General features: G+C 43.1%; 1 protein-coding gene across 1 annotated transcript in view; it reads left to right on the top strand.

The window, feature by feature from the left end:
* The window catches only part of sin3aa (SIN3 transcription regulator family member Aa), a 24,831-nt gene extending 15,916 nt beyond the window's left edge, over positions 1-8,915 (top strand). Inside the window, exons 15-21 of the mRNA XM_037683258.1 lie at positions 1,327-1,903; positions 3,096-3,265; positions 3,345-3,518; positions 4,325-4,417; positions 4,883-4,977; positions 5,103-5,295; positions 7,359-8,915. Of these exons, the coding sequence (XP_037539186.1) occupies positions 1,327-1,903; positions 3,096-3,265; positions 3,345-3,518; positions 4,325-4,417; positions 4,883-4,977; positions 5,103-5,295; positions 7,359-7,589 (1,533 nt within the window). The 3' untranslated portion in view covers positions 7,590-8,915. The remainder of the gene's footprint in view (positions 1-1,326; positions 1,904-3,095; positions 3,266-3,344; positions 3,519-4,324; positions 4,418-4,882; positions 4,978-5,102; positions 5,296-7,358) is intronic.
* The last annotated feature ends 2,147 nt before the right edge of the window (positions 8,916-11,062 follow it).

Genomic DNA, 11,062 nt, shown 5'->3' on the forward strand with positions numbered 1-11,062 from the left:
CATAAACACGTAGAAACATCGTAAACACGTAGAAACATCGTAAACATTGAAACACCGTAAACACGTAGAAACACCGTAAAAACAAAGAAACATCGTAAAAACGTAGAAACACAGTAAAAACAAAGAAACATCGTAAAAACGTAGAAACACAGTAAAAACATAAACACAGTAAACGTGCAGAAACACAGTAAACGCGCAGAAACACAGTAAACGTGTTGAAACACCATAAACATGTAGAAACATCGTAAACATTGAAGCACAGTAAACACGTAGAAACATCGTAAAAAGGGCCGCTGTGTTGTAGAGGTAGGGCAGCTGACTTGGAACCAGAAAGTCGCATGTTCAACTCTCAGCGATGCCGACATTTCTTCGTGTCCTTGAGCAAGACACCTAATCCCTAACTGCTCCCCGGGTGCTTGCGTAGCTGCCCACTGCTCCACCTGGGTGTATCTCACCTGTGATGGGTTAAATGCAGAGAACTAATCTTGTCATTGTATAGAAACATACGATGATGACAACACATAGCAGACTTGGGATGAGCCATCCTGCTCCGATTCAAGGAGCTCAGCAGATACTGTAGTTTTTAACGACTAACGGAACAGTTACAATAATTTAATTAATTTTTTTACCCCCTGGTAGTAACTTACTATGTTGTTTCTGAATGTTGCTTGTTTTGACACAACTACCGCCCACCACCCTCGCCAAAATATAATTAAATAAATAAAAAACAGTCCCAGTGTCTGCTTTTGCCATGGTAATTTATTTTGAAAGGATTGTAAAGTGTAAACTATGGTCGCGGGTGAGTTTAACGTCGCTGTCAGAGGACATGCACCTTCTCCCCAAATTAATTAAATAGACCTGGGGAAAAGAATGCCTCGCTATCAACACTTGCAGCCGTACATGTCTCCGCACCACCAGACGTCTTTATCCAAACGCTGTGGACACGGATGATTTTCACTAGCAAAACGTTTCATGAAGTAGATGAATTTTAATGAAAGTCTCAGATGGCGAGCACTGCATGTGCATCTACAACTGATCAACTTTAAGAGTCAGCCCAGTTTAAAATGGCTGCCGCAGCTAATCAACCTTAAAAGATGCAGACATGACTACAACTCCGTCAACATACTGAGCCAGAACTTGGTGTGGTAGTAGCTGAGAGTCGTTCACAACACATCCTTCGATGATTTTGGTTTAAAACTCTGTAAGGTGGCGGGCGATAAGCATTCTTTTGAGGAATGCTAGCTCTTGTGCTTGTTTTGACAGTTTTACAAAATGTCTGTTTTATTTTTGACAATCAGAAAAGTACTGTCTGATTGTGCGTTGCAGCGTCAGGAGCAGGCGTCTGAGGAGAACGCCGCCTCGCCCTCAGGCCCCCACCTGACGCTGTCCTACGAGGACAGCCAGATCCTGGAGGACGCGGCGGCGCTCATCATCCACCACGTGAAGCGGCAGACCAGCATCCACAAGGAGGACAAGTACAAGATCAAACAGATCATCTACCACTTCATCCCCGACATGCTGTTCTCGCAGCGCGGCGAGCTGTCGGACGTGGAGGAAGAGGAGGAGGAGGAGGAGATGGAGCTGGAGGAGGGGGCTCCTAAAAAGCACAACGGCGTCTCGGGCGGCGGGAGCCCCTCCAAGTCCAAGCTGCTGTTCGGCAGCATGGCGGCGCAGAAGCTGCGCGGCTGCGACGACGCCTACAACCTGTTCCTGGTCAACAACAACTGGTACATCTTCCTGCGGCTGCACCAGACGCTGTGCTCGCGGCTGCTGCGGCTCTACGAGCAGGCGGAGCGGCAGATCGAGGAGGACGTCCGGGAGCGGGACTGGGAGAGGGAGGTCCTGGGCCTCAAGAAGGAGAAGAACGACAACCCGGCCACGCAGCTCCGACTCAAGGAGCCCAGTGAGTGCCGGCACTTCCTGCCGTCTGCTGCTTTTCGTTGGTTTTCTTTTGAGACTCGCGCTGCAAAAGGGCGGGCAGTAAGTGCCTGTCTGTTAGCAAAATATCTCGTGAACCTCGTCAATAAATTTTGCAGAAAGAAATAAGATGGCTGCCACAGCTGTTGGACTGTCAAACACAAAAACGGATAAAAGTGTCAGTTTTAAAGATATTGAGCTGGTCGTAGCTGAGAGCGAGTTGTTTTACATTCCCGATGCAAATCAAAAATCCAAGATGGCCGCCTTAGCTAAAAGGAATAACTCAGTTATTTTAAAATATATTGGGATGAAATTTGGTGTGATGGTAGCTGACGGGGATGCACAACACGTTCTGAATTCATATCTAAAAATCCCAGATGGCCACCAAAGCTTATTTCAAATGGCTATACTTCAGCTGCTTTTAGAGCCATTCAGCTGAAATTTGATGTTTGTAGCTAAGAACAATTCCTTCTAGACTCTGATTGCAAATCACAAATCCAAGATGGTCGCCTGAGCTAAAAAGGAAAAAACATTAACAGAGATATTGAGCTGAAATTTGATGTGATGGCAGCTGAGAGCAATGCACAATAAACACTGAATTCAAATTAAAAATCCAAGATGGCCACCAAAGCTAAATTTAAATGGCTTTAACTCAGCTACTTTTACACACACACAGCTAAAATTTGGTGTGGTAGCTGAGACTGAGAACGTTCCCCATCACATGCTGAATCCAAATAAGAAAATTCAAGATGGCCGCCATTGCCTAAAAGAAAAAATGACTATAACTCTTTTTTTTTTTTTTTTGCCATATTGAGCTGAAATTTGGTGTAGTGGTAGCTGAGGGTGAACTCTAACACACGGTACTGTTTCTCCAGGAACTTTCTAGTTTAGTGTTGGAGTCAACTCTGTCCACGTGTTAGCTAAATATCTCATGTACCACGGGACAGATTTCAGTGCAGTTTTCAGGAATTATTCATTGGATACTCGTTGAAAACTGCTCGTCTTGTAGATCCAACCGGGTTCAAGATGGCCTCCGCAGCAAACCGATGTTAGAAAATACAATAACCGTTTTAATTCAGTCGTTTTTACAGGTGCTGAGCTAAAAGTTGTTGTGTTGGTAGCTGAGGCTCATTCCGTCGTTTCTCATCTGAGATTCTGACAATGTTTCTGCTCTCCAGTGGACATCGAAGTGGAGGATTACTACTCGGCATTCTTGGAGATGGTGAGGAATTTGTTGGACGGAAACATGGAACCGTCTCACTACGAGGACTCTCTGAGGGAGATGTTCACCATCCACGCCTACATCGCCTTCACCATGGACAAGCTCATCCAAAGCATCGTGCGGCAGGTATTCTCTTCGCTCCAAGGCACAGTTATAGTTCATCAATCGGTATTTAGTGCCGTCTATGATTCTTCTTCCCACGCAGCTCCAGCACATCGTGAGCGATGAGATCTGCGTCCGGGTGACGGACCTCTACCTGTCGGAGAGCGCCAACGGAGCCACCGGGGGGTCCTTGTCCACACAGGCTACAAGGAGCGCGGCAGAGGGAACCTACCAGCGGAAAGCTGAGCAGCTCATGTCGGATGAGAACTGCTTCAAGGTGAAATAAAAAGGAGGAAACAGTCGGTGGCTGTCGGAGTTCATTTACCGCACGGAGTTGTTCCAGTTGTTTTTTCAGTTGCTGCTAATAAGTTATTTTTTTCATCATAACAAAAATGTCTAGACAAGGGAAGCACTAAAAACCGCTTTTTAGTGCAATTTTAATGTTTTTGTTGTTTTAGCCTGAAAAGTTGCTGGCATGCAAGAATCGTTGTTTTTATTTTTTTATTTTATAGAAGTGTTTTCTTTTTTTTTTATTCTTGTGATGAAAATTTAATCAAGGATACAAAAATAAAAGTTCTGTTTTGTTATAAAGTAGATGTATTTTTCCCCTCTCTGACCTGAGAGCCACATAATTCAGAATGCTCCAGCCGTACACCGGCCGTCTTGTTTTGGGGCCTTAGTTCACGGTGCCTGTGCATAAACATTAAATCGCCTTCATTGCTTTTTATCTTCTTTACAAGTTTTATCTGTTTGAGCAAACGTTTCAAAAATCTGAAATTTTTTCCCATGAACAACAATGGACTTTTTGTCAGGTTTACTTTTTAGTCTGCCTCTTTTAAGAGCATCGTCAGGGAGTGAGAGACATGGGCGTGCAGTTACCATGGTGACCCTAAAGAGTTGCTCTCAGCAGCTTTAACATTCCTTTTGAGCTTGTTTCACTTCTAATACGGTTCATACGTCAAAATGTTGGTATTTTTCTCTGTTGAGATCGTTTTAACGAGAGGTTTGAGCTCCGAGCTGCACCCTTCTAGTTGCGTTGGTTGTATCAAAGGTGTGTTGACTCCTCCTCCTTCACCTCCTCAGGTGATGTTTCTGAGGAACAGAGGGCAAGTGCAGCTGACGGTGGAGCTGCTCGACACGGAGGAGGAGAACTCAGACGAGCCCATGGAGGCGGAGGTAAGAAGCTGCTCACCTGGTGCAGGTCAGCTCTGAGGTTCTGGTTGGTGGAAAAAAAAAAAACATTTGCGAAATAAATCATTGACGTAACGGATCAAGAATATTGAAGTAAGCGCGAGACCGTTATTGTAACCTGTCCACAATGATGAAACAACTTGTCTTTATCTAACATTTTTCCCTTTCTAATTTCCTAAAGCCCACCCTGTTTGTTGACGTTTCATGAGTTCAGTTCCGAGGAGGATTATTAATTTTTTTCCGTATATTTATTGTATTTGGGGGCGTTTTAATCAGCAAAGTGACATTGTTTTTACATTTTGTCTAGTAAGAAGGTCCACTTTTCCAGCTGGAGTGGAAATACTTGTAAGGACCTGTTGCCAACCTTTTGGTAATACTGGTACACTAGTTGTGCTTCTTGCTGCTCACCTGGGATTTAAATGCACTTTTGTCCTTGTTTTGTGTTTGCAGCGTTGGTCCGATTACATCAGTCGCTACTTAAACCCAGATTCCACCACTCCTGAGTTAAGGGAGCACCTCGCTCAGAAGCCTGTGTTCCTCCCACGGTGAGTTAACTCATCTGGGCGTTTCATATGTGACACAGTTCATACCTGTCTGACACGTGTGCCATGAATTAGGATTGATTGACAGTTGGATGCCTCATCCCGTGTTTCTCCGTGCTCTCTAACAGAAACCTGAGGCGGATCAGGAAGTACCAGAAGGGCAGAGAGCAGATGGACAAGGAAGCCTGCGAGGGGGGCAAGAAATCCCTGGAAAAGGAGAAGATGGAGTGCATGTTCAAACTCAACTCGTACAAAATGGTCTACGTGTTCAAGTCCGAGGACTACATGTATCGACGCACCGCTCTGATTAGAGCTCAACAGGTCCTTACCGCCAGATTAAGATCCGAGCTTTGACTGGGTCATTGCAACACCTGACTGTCTTCTTCCGTTCATTTTGTCGTCGTTTGAGTTTGAGTGAGATCGTTATCTTGTTGCACGATCCAACGTTGTCAATTCTTAGCTGTCCAACTAATGGCCTCACCTTTGACCCCAGAATACTTTGGTTTACAGAGGAGTTCATGATTGCTTCACTTAGTACAGGGTAGGCCTGTCACGATAAACAACAAATCAATTAATCGCATGATAAATGAAAATCATTGACCTCACTGACCCCTCCCTTCCTATTTCTTCTTTAAAATCCATTTCAACCGTCCAAAATCGTGTTTTTGGACGGTTAAAAGCAGCTAAGCTACGAGCTAAGCTAACAGGCCGACCTCGGAAAAAACCTCTGTCTTGTCGAAGCTCTATAATTCACGGTTGAAACCCGTGCCTTCGTGTAAAAAGTTGTTTTTCCTCTCCAAAAAGAAGCTGAGAACTTGTTTACTGATTTTTTTAAATTAAAGCTTTGTGTAAAAAATGCTAAAGAGCTCAAACCACACTGAGCGTCCGCCATTTTGAGAACCGAAGAGACAGCCCATGTCATGTCAATGGGCCTCCCTCCCATTTTTCTTAAAGAGACACGCTGCTCGCTCCCTCACTATCCATCCTTCGGTTCAAACAGTCTCATACTGCCATCAGGTTGTCAAAAAAGGTACTACACACAAAACAAATTAACCAACATTTCTTCTTATAATATATAATAACTATATAATTACAAATTATTGTCAAATTTCAAACAATATTATCGTTTATCGCAATAATTTTTGAGCCAATTAATTGGCCATTAAAATGTGTTATTGTGACAGGCCTAGTACAAGGCGATCAGTTCCAGTAGCTAAAAAACAGCCCAAACCATCCACCTTCCACCACCGTGCTTAAAAGTTGATGTGATGTGCTTGTTCTGATCAACTGTTTAGTTTGTACCAAACATGGTGCTCTGCATGATCTTTAAACTTCTCCGGTCTCAAACTCTGAATTGTTTGAAAACAACGCTGTCGTGTTGTTAGTCAAAGAGGACCGTCTCTTAAACAGTTTTCCAAATGTCCACTCTCACTACAACTCTACTGCGGTGTAGGTGGTTGGTGGGATCGTCGTAGCACAGTCGCCCTAGACTTCCACCTTATTTTCAATCCAGGGTAAACACAACACATTGGGTATATATGCAAACTAAATTCACAAAACGCCATCGTCTGCCACGGTTTCTGCAAACGCCACGGCCGAGGCGAGACCACCGTTCCTCCGTCGATCAGCGCTCATAAATCGAGTCCATTTATTCTGACTCGGCTGTTGTCGGCCAACAAATAACACAAACGTCTGCACCTCCTCAGAATACAGAATACACAATATGCCAAAAAATTAACGAGTTATATCCATTTTTTTCCTTTTAAGCTATGGTGGCCATCTTGGATTTTTAATTTGAACTGTATTTATTGGGTATTGCTATCAGCTACCACCACACCAAATTTCAACTTAATATATTTTAAAAATAACTTAAGTTATATTTTTTCCCCATTTTAACTAAGGCGGCCATCTTGGATTTTTGGTTTGCATTAGGAACGTTTAACAACTCGCTCTCAGCTACGTTCATACCAAATGTGAGTTCAATGTCTCAAAGATTGACTGAGTTATAGTCAATTTTGTGTTTTTGAGGTAGCTCTGGCAGCCATCTTGAACCAAAATGGCTCCAAATGGTAATCGGTGTTTTGTTCAGGGACCTCTCCACTCCAGGTCATGTGACCTCACTGTGGCGGTTAGAGGCTAAGAGTTCTGTCTGTGTTTTTCAATGAGAAAAACGGCGTCTTTGTTTGCAAATTACGTCGTCATGGTAACTCGAAACGTCAATAAAAGTAATAGCACACATCACAGTGCCGATCCGGTCGTTTTCATGTATCATTTGTTTGTGTGTGTGTGTGTGGGGGGGGTGCACGTTGCGGTTCAGGCCGTATTAAAGTTGAAGGAAATCTGTGAGCTTCAGTATTTTGACGTCCGTCTGTTTTGTTTTTCAGTCACACGAGAGGGTGAGCACGCGGCTGCACAAACGCTTCCAGGCCTGGGTGGACGCGTGGCTCGAAGAGAACGTCCCCCGCGACATGATCGCCGACACCAACGAGTGGCTCATGGGCGAGGGGTGGGACGGCCTGCTGCCCTGCACCACCACCCGCCACCCGGAGCTCCTCCACTTCATGAACGTTAACAAGTACCGCGTCAAATACGGCACGCCGAGCAAGGCGCCGTAGCCACCGCGGAGAGAGGGTCGGCGTTTGGTCCGAAGCCAAACGGGTCGAGTAGTGGCAGGGGCGGGGGCTTATAGATGTTTTTAGAGCCAACGTGAGAGCACAATGACGCTAGTTACCTTGTGCGTGTTGCATCCAGGGCGGCAGGATCACTTTTTTTATTTTTTATTTTTAATCCAGCGTTTTTAGCTGGGCCCATTTTTCCTCATCAGGCCTTTTCGTGCCAAAACTTTGGAATGGTCCCGGTCCAGTCACAGACCCGAGCTCTTAAACCAGCACTCAGAGCCACGTCACAAACTTCCCCGAGCCAGTTCGACGGGGCTGGGAAAAGAAAGTGGTGCTTTTTGTATTTTACCATAACTGAGCTTCATTTTAGCTTTTTGTTGTTGTCGTTTTGTCTAAAGCCATCAGAGCTCCGTTAAAGCCGACCGTACCTTGTTGAATTCTGTCGTTCTTATGAAAAACAGCATGATGGACAAGTGCACTTATTTGGGAAGAGGGAGGAACGCTGTAAAGGTTCAGGTCGGGGAGTGCTTCTGAGAGGTCTGGTTACGACATTCCTGCGTCGACGGCCGAATCACAATCGTCACGAGGCGGAAACACGGTTTGTTTTCCTGAAACACGAGGAGAGTTATTAAAAACTGTGCCTGAGCCCCAAACTGTCTTGTGGGCGTTTGCCATGGAGAAGCAGTGTTGCATTCAATGTCAAAAATTAAATAAAGAAAACAGCCTCGCAGCACAGTTTGGTCTCAGTCTGTAAAATTGTACAGCGTGTAAATGTCAGATCCTGACAAGTATTTCAGTGTATGTGTTGTATATACATATATATATATATATAAATACATATATATATATTATTATACAATTCTATGAACGAATGATCCTGCTGCCCTGGAAGTCAAACTTTTTAAGAAGCCCTCTGCCGATACACCAGCTTACACACACACGTGCGCACTCATGTCGTTCTGGGAGGACTGTCCACGTTGTAAATACTCTGTATATAGTTTCAGACTTTTTATGACAGACCTGTGTTGTGCTAGTAATACTTTCCAAGCTTACTGTGGACTTTAGTGATTAATGGCTAAAGTTAGGTTCTGTATGAGAAAGACAGAATACGAGAGTGTTTATTACCATTTTTACCAAAGGGAGTTCATGATGAAATGGTCTTTCTGCTGCCCCCTTTGTGTCTTTCCTTTATGCCTTTTTAATTTCTGTACTTAATGTTCTTGGAGGAGGCGATGGAGGAGAGTAGAAATGTATCCAGGTCTTTCAGTTTTTATATAAGGATCAAAATAACCTTTTTTTTTTTTTTGGTTTCTTTTTCTCTGACTGTGATGATTTGTTTGTTAAAAATCACTGCCCCCCACCCCCTTTGTCACACCGTCATCCTGAGACTTGTTTTAAAGCTCGTTCTTCAGACGGATGGACCCCCCCGGGTAGATTTCTGCTGCAAACATCAACCCACACCACATTTTTGATAATGTAAGAAGTCACACGAGCATGTCTTTAGTCCCTTTATTTAGACATTATTTAAAGTAATAATAAATTTGTAGCCTACAGCGCCCTGTGTGAGCTCATTTTGTTCATCTGATTTATATTTTGTTTGTTGGTTTAAATGAATTTAACAGAAACATTTTGGGAGTCAAGATGGCTACTTCTGCCAATTAAACCTAAAAAACGAACAAATTATAATAAAATAAAAAAAAGTATAATAAAGTTCAGCTATGTTTACATGCGCAAAATTCTTTGACCGGACTGAAATATTTTCAGATGTACTGACATGCGCAGAAGAAGAAAAAAAAAAAACCGAAGAAGTTCTACTTCCGGTTTACTTCCGGGATAAAGTTTTTCTTTGTTTTCGGGATGAACATAAAATCGGAGCGCCCAAAATGGAGCCGCGACAGGTTTTAATGACGGTGGAGATGTTTCTGCACTCCCTGACTGAGCTACAGGTAATGCAGATAATTTGAGCTCTTTCAAAGTTTCTAGTAGAATTGCTGTGTCGTTCACTGCCCAGTTTTGCTTCCCACTACATGCTAATATTATTAGCATTAGCCAGGCGGAAATACGTCAGGTAGACAGGTCGCACATGCGCAGTTAGGCCAGTTTTCCACAATAGAAAAAACATTACGAATCGGCATAAACCACCTGTCTCATTCTGACTACAAATTATTTCGGATTGATCTGAATCAACAAAGAATAATCCGAAGGGTGCGTTTACATGACGCATTTTTATTCCGAATGGCCGTTTAATCCAATCATTTATGTCCATGTAAACATATTGATCTGCATGTTCTGAGCGCAAGATATTTGTTTTAAGTTTTGTCGTTCAGCTCTGTCTGTTAGCAAAATATCACATGAACCAGTGAACAGCTTTTAATTAAACTTCCTGTAAATATTCATTAGATGGAGATCTTCAGCTGACTACCTAATTCAAGATGGCCGCCACAGCCAACACGCCTGAGAAAACAGATTTCTGTAATTCAGTCAGATTTACAAATACTGTGCTCAAATTTGGGTAGTAGCTGGGAGTTTTTCCACATGCTCTGAGTGCTACTTGTTGCTCAAGATCTTTGCTCAGAACTTTAACAAACTATCAACCCTGTTAGCAAAATATCTCATGAACTAATGGGTGGATTTTAATGGTGATTTTCGGACAAACGACTGCGACCGATTACTCTTGTGGAGTCGACCCAAGATGGCTACCTCGGCTAATTCACACTGGCCAACAAAAGAAAGTATAACTTGTCAGTTTTATTGATATTTTGCTACAACTTGTGGTAGTAGCTGAGGGTCATCCCCAACACATAACATGAGTGGGACATCTTGCGATATCCCATGAGGTTAAAGTCATTTTCAAGGTTTGTGGAAATAAAAAAAGGCCACAACTAAAGATCTGCAGTGTTTCTCCTCGGTCGCTTGTCTCGGCAGGGCGCTCATCTCTTCAGGGATTTTTGTCGACGGAGAAACGTCTGTGTTGGCGGGACTTTAAGAAGTGGTCATTGTAACGGTATAGGCTGCTTCTTTTGCTGCAGTGTTACAGATTACGTGTTCTTTTAAACATACGTGACATTTAGCCAATAGAAACGTTTTTGGTAAAGGTCACATACGTTTAATTTGAAACCTGTAGGAAATAAGAGAGCTGTTTTGAATGAACGTAAAATATTTTGATTAAACAAAGATTGTCCCTATTTGTAATAAATTGTCAGAACTAATCAGAATAATCACAAAACAGATTTTAGATCACACTTCCTGGTATGTGGCATGTTCAGAGGACTTTTTGTTGTTGTTGTTCCTGGGGTCATGTGTCAATTTAAACAGGACAAGTATGATTTTTTGTTGGAAATGCTGATCTAGAATCCCACTTTCGGCTTTAGTTTCATATAAATCCTGCAGGGGGTGTCCTCACACCACCCGTCCTCTTCTCCCTTCAAAATAAAACTGTGTAAAGTAAAGTTTCTTGTTCTTTCCACTTG

This window comes from Nematolebias whitei, chromosome 10, assembly GCF_014905685.2.
Source record: "Nematolebias whitei isolate Nwh7 chromosome 10, NemWhi1, whole genome shotgun sequence".
Taxonomy (NCBI): Eukaryota; Metazoa; Chordata; class Actinopteri; order Cyprinodontiformes; family Rivulidae; genus Nematolebias; species Nematolebias whitei.